At 35.9% G+C, this 13,336-nt stretch overlaps 1 protein-coding gene across 2 annotated transcripts; it reads right to left on the bottom strand.

The window, feature by feature from the left end:
• Positions 1-4: 4 nt before the first annotated feature.
• On the bottom strand, positions 5-13,323 carry LOC148677229 (extracellular calcium-sensing receptor-like). 2 transcript variants are annotated; one of them, XM_088619460.1, is made up of 6 exons: positions 8,044-13,323; positions 7,630-7,924; positions 6,458-6,760; positions 5,603-5,830; positions 4,755-4,878; positions 5-4,505 (listed from the first exon to the last, which is right to left on the bottom strand). In XM_088619460.1, the coding sequence occupies exons 1-6, from the start codon at positions 8,244-8,246 to the stop codon at positions 3,592-3,594; spliced, it is 2,067 nt and encodes a 688-aa protein (XP_088475586.1). In that variant the 5' UTR covers positions 8,247-13,323; the 3' UTR covers positions 5-3,591. The 2 variants fall into 2 exon arrangements, with proteins under 2 accessions (XP_088475586.1, XP_088475577.1); XM_088619451.1 differs by having other exon boundaries at positions 3,584-4,505; positions 5,948-6,760.
• Positions 13,324-13,336: the final 13 nt, after the last annotated feature.

Genomic DNA, 13,336 nt, shown 5'->3' with positions numbered 1-13,336 from the left:
CTTCAGCTCAAGGTGCTTATATACGGCTGTGTATTTCTTACATGTTAAAATTAGCAATGAACCAGAGTTCAAACGCACATTGTAGCATCAATTCTCAGTGGTGATCTCAATGTTATGATCACCTCAGGAGAAAAAATTGTTTTGAACATCTGTTTTGAAAAAGTTTTGAACATCTGCTTCTACACACATTGTTTGTGCATAGTGTATTTCTCCAGGATTTAAACTGTGGAACAAATACACTCACAGAAAGAAAGAATTAGCATTTAATGATTTTGGGACATCTGAGAAATCAAGTTTAAAGAGGCCATTTTTATTAAACATTATAAAACAGTGTACAGACATAATTTAAATGAAAAGACCATACACATTATATAGCATATATATATACATAAATCATGCTAATATTTGTTTTTTTTTACATTAGCATCATTTTGATTTTTATGTATTGAATAAGTCATTACAATCTATATTGTGTATACTCTGTACAATTTTATACAGTGTAACCATGATTGTTTTTATGTGTGATACAATTACAGAAGAACTGAGGTACAAGTAACCTGTTGTTTTTTATAGTTCTATTAGATCACTTTACCCAGAATTAATAGACCAGTCCCTATATCCTTGACATTATTTAACTATTTATCCAGGTAGAGTAAAATAGGATGAATGAAGCAAGTTTTTCTACTTGCTCTCTAGTTATATAGAATGTAACACAATGCAGGCAGCAGTTGGCATCGGTACTGAGGATGGACTAAAGAAGACACTTGAAAAAATAATTAAATAAAAAAATACAAGCAAAAGAAGTGTGCTAAAATGCATCAAAAGACTAAAAAAGTAGAGTTAAAGGTGTAATCGTAAATATTGAGTACAGACTTATACTGTACATTAGTTGTATCTCTTATGGTCCTTCTTAACTCTCTTTTCTTTGTAAATGTTTTCTGACCTACTCAGACTTGATTTCTATTACCTTACAGGACTTTTTAAAGGTGTAGTATTTTCTTTCTATGGTGAAGAACATTTGTTTTTCTGATGCAGTTTTTTGGTTGATCTTTAGCAGTCAGTGGATCTGCAAGCTGAAATGAATAACAAAACAGCCTCACAAGCACAGTCGATACATGAATACATGGCTACACTGAACTAATGAACCCCAATTAGGGTGAAAGAAGTTTGTTTGCTAAATGTTTTGACTGCTTGTTCACTAATGCTGCCATCAGTAATGGACCTCCACATTATCAGACTGCACAGCAATTAATTAATATCTTGCCATTATCTTGAGTTGTATAGAGTGTAATATTGTACATTACTAATAATACATAATTCTACATAATATCTTTAAAAAGTTGAAGAAATTGCTTCATCCTTTCTTGCTCTTTCTTATATAAAGTTAAGAAATAATAATATAATATTTAATTATTAAATTTTCAGTGTAACAATAATACTGTATCTAAATATAATTTCTTTCAAGATCTCAACTAAAAGAAGAAAGCATTATTTTTTTATTAAAATGTATTCTTATAACAATATCACTAAAAGTATAAAAGAAATCATACCTGTCACACCAATAATGTTTTACATTTTTTCTTAAGATGGAAACAGAAACTGGTGAGTTTTCCTATTTTGGAAATATCTTATAAAAAATCCACTTGGCTTTTGAGATTACTTTCTGTTCATCTTTGCGGATGAGTGTATAGATTCCCCTACATTTCGGATACAATCATCTCTGGGCTAGGAAATCATAAAGTGTTCTTCTCTGTTATGAACAAGATCATTAAATTCCCTAACAACTCTGCTTTGTCTTAAGGTTTTGCAATTCTTTCAGTCCAAGATTGATGCTATCAATCTACAATTTTCTGAATCAAACTGTAACCTTATTCCTGATTGGAGCAACTGTTCGAGGCCTGAATTTTCCATTGAACAATCCCTCAGTACCAGATTTTTCTGAATTCAGCTTAGTTTATTCAGATCAACTTGCAAACATTAATAACAGTTGCAAAACAAATTCTTGTTCCCATTCCCACCCCTTTACTGAAAGTTGCCTTTCTGACTCTGCCCGTTAGTCGTCAACATCATCAATAGTTCCTATGGTATGGTCCCCATTGCTTTAAAAACTGTTATAGTCACTCTTATACTTAAGAGTATAAAAAGCTTCTCTTGGATTCTAATATTAGGATGAACTACAGACCAATTTCTATTTTACTATTCCTATCCTATCTGAGATTTGTGAAAGTATGTTTTTAACATCAATTACAGGCTCATACGATGGCTCACACTGCAGTCTACATGGGTTCTAATGACCCAGTATAGTGATGAGTATATACTGTAAAATTGCACCGTCCTTCAGACAAGACGTAAAACCATGGTCCTGCCTCTTTTAAAATCGGGGTGTTTCACAGAAAAAGAGTAGGGGTGTACCCCGGCACCCTGGCCAGATTTCCCATCGGTCTCCTAATAATCCCCATCTATGAACTGCGTCATTACTGTGTTCTCCTCCACCCTGAGTGCTGGTGTGTGGTGAGCATACTGACGCACTTTGGCTGCCATCGCATCATCCAGGTGGGGCTGCACATTGCTGGTGGTAGACAGGAGTCCCCATTGGCTGTAAAGCGCTTTGAGTGGAGTGTCTAGAAAAGTGCTACAGTATACAGTATACAATATGTGTAAGGAATTAATATTACTAACCCCAGTCAATCATGATGTGCCTCAGGGTTCACTCCTGGGCCCATTGCTCTTTATTTTTTATATGTTTCATCACGGTCAGATTGTATGCAAACGTAGTCTTCAGTTTCATTCTTATGCGAATATTCTCAGATTTACGTTAAAACGTTTTCCACCTCTGACCTCCTACTGTACCTCTGTAGCTTATCACTTGCACGTGTGACATCAAACTCTGGTTGGCATTTCCCATCAATGTCTAATGCTGAACGCCCGATTCGATAATGTAATAATGTTAATTGATGTAATACATTTAGAACATCAAGGCCTGATTTCTCCAACTCTTTACTCTATGGGCTCCCTACCTCTCTTCTCAATGAGTTGCAATACGTTCAGAACTCTGCAGCCAGACTACTTACTCACACCACACCCTGGGAGTATATCACTCTTACACTGAAGTCTCTGCATTGGTTGCCTATAAAGTCACTCCATATAAGACCTTTTAAGGCTTTAAATAATGTGGTTCCATCATATATCTCTGAAATCCTCCATGTTCACCCTCCCTCCTGTAGGCTTCATTCAGTTGATTATGGTCCTTGACTCACTGTATCGTAGGATCAATTTCAAACTTTTTTTTCTGTTGCTTCTACTTTGGTATGGTCATCCAACTCTTTGAAAGACAAATTTGTTGACTCTCTTCAAATCTAAACTCAAAACTCACCTTTTACTAGGGTCTGTGTCTGTTTGCCCTAAATTCTATCCTGTATGTTCATGTTTATTTTTGCTTTTAGGTTTATTGTACTTTTTGTCTTTTTGTCTGTCACTATGTACAGTGTCCTTGAGTTATTCAAATGTTTAGTCCTCGTGTGTTGAATATACAGTATGTACACAGAATTGTAATGTGCTTTAAAACAGAAATTAATACATTTTAAATGTGGCTTACAATGCTTTTGAAGGCATCTTCCCCATTAAATGTTTTTTGCTATTTTTTTCAGGTTTTAATAAAATAATATAACATTTTGGCATAAAAATACAGAACAGTAAACCGAAGCTCGAAGCTAAAATAGCAAATATTTCCACAGCCACTGTGAACTTCCCTGGAGAACTAACATATGCTGGGATAAAGGTGATCCAGACAGCACAGAATATGAGCATGCTGAATGTAATGAATTTGGCTTCATTGAAGTTATCAGGCAGCTTCCGAGCCAGGAAAGCGAGTACAAAGCACATGGCAGAGAGGAATCCTATATACCCTAACACAGCCCAGAATGCACCTGCAGATCCAAGGTCACACTCCAGAATGATTCTGTCTGCATAGTAATTCATGTTTTTGTTTGGAAAAGGAGGTGATATTATCAACCAGAGACCACAAACCAATACCTGTACAAGTGTGAAAGCAAGAACACTTAACCTTTGCTGTCTGGGTCCAAACCATTTCATAATGTTACTGCCTGGCAGTGTAGCCCTAAAGGCCATTAACACCACTATTGTTTTCCCCAGAACACAAGAGATGCACAGGACAAATGTGATCCCAAATGCTGTGTGGCGCAACATACAGGACCAGTCAGAGGGCTGGCCAATGAAAGTAAGTGAACAGAGGAAACACAGTGTCAACGAAAAGAGCAGAAGGAAACTTAGTTCAGAGTTATTGGCTCTTACAATTGGGGTAGATCTGTATCTGAAGAAAACAACAGCTATTGCTATGGTTAGGGAAGTTCCAAATGCAGAGCATGTGACTAATAGTATTCCCATTAATTCTCCATAAGACAGAAACTCAATGTTTTTCATTATACACTGATTGCGATGCTCAGTTGATCTGTATTCCAAAGGGCATTTAGAACACTCCACTGAATCTGGAAAATGATAATAAAGCAAATAAAAATTGAATGATCAATTCTTTGTGTGTTTACTTCCTCTGCAAAAAAATTGAAATTAACATTTTAGCTATGATTATCCTTATACGGTTCTTTTCTTTTCTGATTTGTTTTGTTTAGGTTTTATATGATTATGCTGAGAATGTGGATCAGTCCCTTATGTTTAAAATCTGAGTACAAACTCAATGAAAGGCAAATTAACCCATATTCCCAATGTTAATACCTTACCTGTAGTGTTGCTGAACTCTCCCTCTGCACAGGGGATGCAGACAAAGCAGCAGACTGGCTTCCCTTTCTCAATGGCCTTATGAGTCCCTTGAAGGCAGCTCTCACTGCAGACTGATCTTGGTACCTGTGACAATATACTGTAAATATGACACTGAGACACAATGTTTATGGTCAGTCGTATACTGTATGATGCAATTTTATCTATTCTATGTGATTGTATGTGTGTTTATAAGGTCAAATCATTAGTACAGTCATTCTGAGTCAGAATATTATATAATTACAGTGTAAATAAAAACATATGGTTATAAATACAGCCCCACAATACCTGTTTGAAAGAATTTTTAAAATTGTTGAAAATGTTCTAACTTATTTTTGACTGATGTTGTGTGCACTGCTTGATACAGTCAGCACAGGGTACATGAATGTTAAGTTGTTCTTCTTAAAATAGGTATTTAAGTGCTTATGATGAAAATAGTAAATACTTTGAAAATTCTGGTATTCGTAAGCTTTTTTTATTTGCTTGATGTGCCAAATAGATATGGCGATTTGCTCATGTATACTGTACATAGATCTTAATGAATTTATCTTTCTATACTGAAAAGTGTTGAATCACAACAAATCATTATTTACACCAATAGTGTACAGTATGTTGTAATTTGATATCTCTTGATTATTTGCTTATCCATAATGGCTGTGAATGTTAATTAACTCTCTTCCTATCACAACAAATGAGGTCTCAGAACATAGGAGACAGTACTGTACTTCTAATGATGCCTTGAATTGGGTGAGTGAATGTTTCTGTCTTTCTGTCATATCTGTTAGTGTCAATTTGCTGGTCAATACCTTACCTTACTGTGATTACCTGCCCATACAATACTGGCATTGTTTATTATAATTTGGTGTCCTTCTGGTAATGAGGCATCATACTGTCCAATAATCTCAATAGTTGTAATCCCTTCCTTATTCAGATGCCAGTTTACTACTGCATATCGTGCTACTGGATCCCCATTTTCATCAAAATACACCTTCTCTCCACTCCTGGTTGTGAAGTTAACACTTCTCATGTAATGTAGCACCTACAGATAAACATTTGTCCATCCTTATATTGTTAGAATATTACGATAAACTTCAACATTTTGCAATAAAAAGCAGATTGTCCATTATGAATTATTTAAAGTATTTATTTCTCTCACCTGCCAAGGTTCTGTTTTGTATTTGCTTGCACATGTGAGATTTTGAAATGGTCCATTGCCACTTTTGCATTCAAACAAATTGTGCAATGAGTGAGCTATAGCGTAGACTGCATTGTACATATTGTTTAGCACGCCCATGTCCGATATATCAGTGTACTGGTTATTAAGTCCTGCTAATGTCTCTGTTCCTGTGCATGGCATAATATGTTCCTCCTTGTTAGGTGTTGGGCTACAATTGAAAATACTCTCCCAAAGCTCATTTAAGCCAGCATTTCCAATCGTTTTTGATGGACGTGTATTTAGAATAAATTCTTTCAGTCCTGGTATCTCTGCATTTGGAATTGCAAAGCCAATTGCTCCAGCCAGGACTTTATAACCTTCTTTTGATGCAAGGTATCTCTCTGTAATCCACGCCTCAGTGCCAACCCACTGGAGGCCTGAAACATTCTGTATCAACAGTTCTTTTATCAATAGATCTAAATCAGAATCAGCTGTAAAAGCAACAATTACCTTTGAGGATGATTTCCTAATGATTTCTACAACTTTAAGGAATTTCTCTCTAGAATCAGTTCTCAGAATGGCTTCTGAGTATTCAGTACAGATCCCCTCTTGCTGAGCTGCTTGTATAAAGGTAGCCATCCCACTGTTGCCATAATCATTATCACTTCTAATGGCCCCAACCCAGGTCCATCCAAAGTGCTTCACAAGCTTTGCCAGGGCTCTGCTTTGGTAATAATCACTGGGGATTGTCCTGAAGAAGCTGGGGAACTCCTTTCTGTTACTGAGACAGGAACATGTAGCAAAGTGACTGATCTGTAATAGTAAAAAAGAAAAGATGAAAACATGAATCACGGTCATTATTTGAGGTTGGCTGTTATTTTATGACTGTGCTGATTTAACAATTTTACGTGCTCTGTGGCACTTTCACAGTTGTTACCATACAAAATAGCATTTTAAGTGAGCTGAATTACAGTTTAAATACAAAACTGGGATTTGATCATTGAAAAATACCAAAAAAAGTGTTTGTTAGATTTAAAAAAGTAAATAAGATTTATATTCTAAAAGATATCTGTTCTGATAATAATTTAAATTTAAATATTTTGTCCCATAACTGCATTAAATGAGAACATTGCGGATTCTACACTCCACCTAATGCTTAATGACTTTTCCAAGACACATTTATTTACCTTCTTGCATAATACAATACATTTAAAATATAGATTTTTTAATGTAATTTACCATGAATCTGGAAGTGTCTCATGTACAGTATGGGCGAGGGTGCAGTTAAACTAGAATAATATGGTTTATAAGGGAACAAGTAATAGGTTTATTCCATGCTGAAAAGAGAAGAAAGAAAACACAACATTTCGGCTGTGGAGCCTTCTTCAGGTGTAAGAAGTACTTTGGGTGCTTCTTACACCCAAAGAAAGCTTCACAGCCGAAACGTTTTGTTTTCTTTCTTTACTTTTCAGCATGTAATAAACCTATTACTTGTTCCTTTGCAGCCTACGCATGCTGAAGCAGCTACCCACCTGAACTAAAATGGTTTATGTCTGCAGCAGGCTTAATATTATCAGTAGATAATAATTGATAAAGATTGTTTGCTTGTTCAATTAAAAGATAGCTGATGGAGACAATATTGTTTTCAATTTAGTCTGTTAATTTAAATAAAGGTTTCTTACCACTGGTATGCGAAATGGTCCAACAGTTGCTGCAATGCCTATTGCTAGTGTTGAACTAGACTGCCCTATGATGGCGTGGACAGTCGAGGGTTTGGTGCAGGACTGGTTTGATAGAATTCCTTCTTCATGCCCATTCATTAATTCCAATGATACTTTTATAGACAGAGGTATGGAGCGACAGGAATCATATATCTTATAGCCCAGGGTAACATTAGGAAGAATATCTGATCTGTTATTAATTTCTTCAATGGCAAGGATCATAGCTTGAGCAATCTGTAACACTCCAGGATTTAAACTGTAAGAAAAAAAGCTCATAGTTTATTATTATTATTATTATTATTATTATTATTATTATTTTTATTTTTCAGCAACAGTAGTACTTGTGTCATAAACTGTAATCGAACCTTATCTTACCTTTCACAGATGATGTGACCCGGATTGAGTTTAAATGTTGGATTCACAACAACTGGGTTTTTATGGATTGAAAGTATTGCTCCTATTGTGATGTCTCCATCTTTTGAAAACTGAGGCACTTCTTGTGTTCCATATGGCTTGCAAATAAGCTTTTCAGCTCTTGAAAAATGAGCAATTAGCAGCACTTTTGCAAACAGCAGCATTGCAAAGTAAAGTGTGGTCTGTTGTTTCTTCCTGCCAGGATCCAAAATGCATCACCAGCTCTTACTGTATATAGAGTGCAGCTCTCATGCTTTAGATTAAATGATGATCAGTCTCTCCCCTAAGCATCAATTCTCAAAGGTTTTTAGTGTTTCTTCTGCCTGGGGAAAAAGAGCATATCTTAACGTTCAGTAGATAAATATGTCATTGGTTTGTTTGTCTGTGCATGCATGAATTTGTTACTATCATCCTTAAGAAAAACAAAATAGTTCTGTCAAGCAGAATGTGTGTCAGATCTTTCAAAAGTAATGTATTGTAAAATTTGATTTATATGCAGGTTATATACCGATTAAGAAGACTGAGTAAATCAGCTTATTTTCACATCACCAAAGAGGCATGCTGTCTGTTATCTTAAGTATATTTTTACAGCACTGTTTCAAGTCAAAAATATTTTTGAATGTGTAGGAGTTTCATATTGTGTATTTAGGGGAGTACTTGCATCATTTAATATACCATAATTATTGATATACTATGTTCTGTTTGTTTCTTTCATTTCAATCTTTTGCCCACTTCTTGTTAATATAATAATATACTACTACTAATAATAATAAACATTTATTTTGTGCAGAACCTTTAAAAGTGGCTTCTCCAACTAATTTATAGTAAGGAAAAAAAGCACACAATCAAAGGAGACAGCAAAATTACACAATAACAATGAGGGTTTGGAATACAGTAGGAAGGCAAGGAGGCAGATAAAGAACCAGCTAAATAAAAGACTTTCTAAAGAAGAAGGTTTAGAATCTTGATTTAAAATGCTCAGGGAAGCTCTGGAATTCTATTCCTACAGACTAATATCTGTAGGAATAGAATTCCCGACCTTTGGTGCACAGCAGGAGAAGGCCCTGTCACCCATAGTATGTACTGTAGGCAGGCTTGGGGGATGGACAGGAGACCAGGATTAGTTGAATAGAGGTTGTGAGGTGGGGGGAAGGATGATGGTAAGTCAGATCAGTGCCAAGCCATGTGTAGCCTCTTAGGTGAGCATGAGGTTTCATGGTGTATTAATGCACTACATATACTATACATCTTTTTGACAGCACGTAGGAGAACGTGGCAGTTTCGAGCATCACATTTTACTTTGGTATGTTCAACTTCAGACCCATCTTTTGTCCAGCCAGCAACCTGAGGTTAATGCCTAAATTTCTCATTGGCTTCATTAGAAGAGTCTCACAAAGGACACAGTGAGCCAACCCTGGATACAGATGAGGATGTAGATGAGGATGTAGTGATTTATAATCCCAACAATTTAGCATTATTCCTTTATACGTGCACGTGTATAAATATGTGTATATGTATAGTATTTGCACAGATGCAGTCACGCAGAACGCGTAGTATTTCTTCCAAATATGGTAAAAGTAGTGCAGTACATTGTAATTGTAATAGTGTACTGTATGTAATTCACTGTCCAGAAAAGATCACTAGGTGGCACTTGTGGAAATGTAAGTGAAACAATGAATTCAGTTAATCTGTTTCTCTGCTGTGCATGTTTAAATCCACTTAATTTGGAAAACTAATATGGAATTTTACAACTAAAGGGACATTTTGAAAGCCAAAAATAAAAACAGAAGTATAACATTATATATACCTAATGTAACACAAACTTAAGCACAAGTAATCAGGAAACAATTTAACTTTAAAATTTGATTATGCAAAATATATTTAATGCATATGGTAATGTAGTGGCTTTTAAATGTTTTTATTTTGTATTCATAGAAAAGGATAAAAGATTTTTATGAAGTATATAAACCTTGTATAGGTAGAACATGCACATCATCACTTTTCCAAAATAACCATTGTAAATAACCACACACTATTTAAACATTTTTTAAGCTCAGCGCTGGATTTTGGAGCCCAAGTCAGGTTTAGGACGAATGATTTTTTGCTCCTACAGTATGTGAATTTTTTTTTTCTGAAACTCTCTGGGGCCTGGAAGACGCGGTGCACCGCGCCATAATTGTATTCTAAAACTGAGTCTGTTGGATCAAATTTGTAACCAAGCACTATTGAATCTCATTCAAATGCAAGTGCTTCTATCTGTAGTCCTGATTGTTTCCCACTCATACTTTCATGTTTGGGGAACTCCAATGCTCAGAGTTGTTCAGATATAGATCATGGAAATGCTCAATTGACACTCCAGATAGGGTTTGGGTTATCATTCATGCACTACTTAGACAATTGTTAAACTCAGTGCTGGATTTTGGGGCCTAAGTCAGGTTTAGGATGAGTAAAATCTATGTGATTTTTTTTTTCAAAAACTCTCTGGGGCTTGGTTGGAGCACTGTGCTGTAATTGTATCCTAAAACTGAGTCTGTCGGACCAAAAGCTGTAACCAAGCATTATTGAATCTCATTCACATGCAAGAGCTTTGATCAATGGTCTTGATTGTTTCCCAGTTAAAGACTTTGATGCATAAAATGTTTATGAAGATGTTGGGATACTGTGTGCACTTAGTTTTTTTATATTTAGCCACCAGTACCATCTACTGTAAGTACATTCGGTATATACTGTATTACGTACTGTATGAGACTGTATGGCTTTAAAGCCACTACAGTAAAGTATGTGTGAAATATATTTAAAGTTAAATTATCCTGATCACTTGTTGCTGAAATTTGCATTAAGACACAATATAGATTATTGTAAAGTGGATATAAAACTGAAAGAAGCACACAGTAAAATAATAAACTACTTTTCATATATATCGAACTGAGTAATGTTATTTTTGTAAAATAGCCCTACTTTCTTTTTAAATTAATTTAATATTTAACATACACAGATTAAGTCTAAATTCTATAATTAGAAATGTCCCTCAACGTTGACTGGGATTTGATACCAGGTGTTTTCTGGCGACAGCCTAAATGCTTCTACACGCCACATTAAGTTTTCACTGCTCTGTGGTGCCTGAGGTGTGCGTAGCACAATGTACTGCATTATCTGGCATACATTCTTAATGTATATGAATATGAATATGTAAATCTAGGTGTCACATAATCTTCCCAATGTTACCCTGGGCTATAAGATATAGGATTCCTGTCACTCCTGTCTATAAAAGTATCATTGGAATTAATGAATGGGCATGAAGAAGGATTTCTATCAAACCAGTCCTTCACTAAACCCTCGACTGTCCACACCATCATAGGACAGTCTAGTTCAACACTAGCAATAGGCATTGCAGCAACTGTTGGACACTTTTGCATACCAGTGGTAAGAAACCTTTATTTAAATTAACAGACTAAACTTAAAACACATTTGTCTCAAAGTATGTGTTGTCAATGTGTATATCTTGTCTGTGTATGTGTTGTCTTTGAGTATATCTGTGTGTTGTGTACAGTATGTGTATGTCTATTTCTGCATGCACCCTTTCCCCTGGCTACGCTAGACTTGAGTGATGAAATTATGAATTGACATTTTAAAAAAACTTCTGCGGGTTCCGTAATTCAAGGGGAGTTTAAGCTACACATGTAAAGAACAAGTGGTGTGGCAGGAAGCTTCTGTGGATAAAAAGATGAAGTTACTGTATAGACACATGGCCTCCACCAGGACTCCGCCTCAGTTTTCCACTTCAGTCTTGCTTTGCCTTTGCACACAAGTTGTGACTTTTGCATATTATCTTGTGCTTTTGCATTGAAAATTGAGGTTAATAAAAATATATTGCAATCACGTCAAGGAAGCACCCAACTGATTTATTATTTTTATTACTTACTGTGTGTTTTATGTTTAGTTGCACAACTTGTAGGGTCAAGAATTACACGTTTTATTAATTGTTAAAAGGTAATTCTAATTCTGTTGTATATTTGTAAGCGTATTCAATATTTTGTGTTTAATTATTCTAATAATAGGATTCTTAATGTTTTTTTTTCATTCATCATTATTTTATTTCTCTTCCCCTGTCTAAACAGAGGAAATTCCCTTTCTCTATCTACAGGACCTCATGGACTTTCAGTTGCTGTCTTCCCTCTGCTGAGCACGCACACCCATTAAACATTAAAGGACAGTAAACCCTGCAGAGCCTGCAAATCCGCTCTGCCGTCCTTCCTTCCTCGCTCACAGACACAGCTAAGACATCCCTGCGGTATCATGAATGGCATTTCTCTGCAGGTGTTCACACAATGATTAAAAATTGGTCACTTTCAATTTATCCAAAGTTCAGGTTATGTAAAGCCTTGTGGAACCCAACACCCAGGGAGTGGGCGTACATGTGTATGCATTGTGCTATATTCAGTGTGTTATACCACAAGATGTCTCTTCCTTGGTGACCCTCATTCCGTTATTTCCCCTTGCCATCTGTCTACTCCTTAACTAACACACAGCAGAGATGGTGAGCTTGGATTTTCATGTTTTAAAATACTTTTTTATTCTATGGCCAACTGAACCGGAGGAAGGTCAGGACCAACTACTCCTGTCACAAACCCACAAACTGAGGCTGTTAAAGTGTGAGAATGGGTTTTCTGTCCCAGTAATTCATTTCAGTAGAACTCTGTCCCTAGTATCACTCTCCCACGCGCAACAAAATTCTGTAATTTAAAAATAAATACACACAGTAGATACCTTATGACAGTAATTCTTACTTGGCCATTGAAATATACAGTATTTATATATTTATATGTGGAACAAGCTATAACTTTATGAGCGTAAGAAGGCGTTCTTCTCACTGACAGTGCATTGCCATCAATATATGCAATATATGCATTATATGTGAATTAATTAATCTTAATGTTTTTTAGTATTAAACACTCAATCCTGGCAGGACCAGCCGGCACCAGCCCATCCGATCCCAGCAGTCATGGGTGCAATTATTTCACCTTCCCTAGGGGAATCCCAGAAACACTTGTCTTAAGGAGATATTTCATGCTCAAGGCACTGACTTGTGAATTCATAGGCTCGGCCTGCACTCTGTGCAAATGCCTTCACTTATTAAGTCACAGTTACTTTTGTTACTTTATTGTTTTATTTTATGGTAGAATATACCAGATTAGCAGCAGCTGTATCTGTAGTATACATGCATTCAGCAAAATGCATGGAAAAACTTCACTCC

Source organism: Lepisosteus platostomus, chromosome 2, assembly GCF_059453375.1.
Source record: "Lepisosteus platostomus isolate fLepPlt1 chromosome 2, fLepPlt1.hap1, whole genome shotgun sequence".
Taxonomy (NCBI): Eukaryota; Metazoa; Chordata; class Actinopteri; order Semionotiformes; family Lepisosteidae; genus Lepisosteus; species Lepisosteus platostomus.
This window is presented reverse-complemented; position numbering and strand designations above follow the sequence as displayed.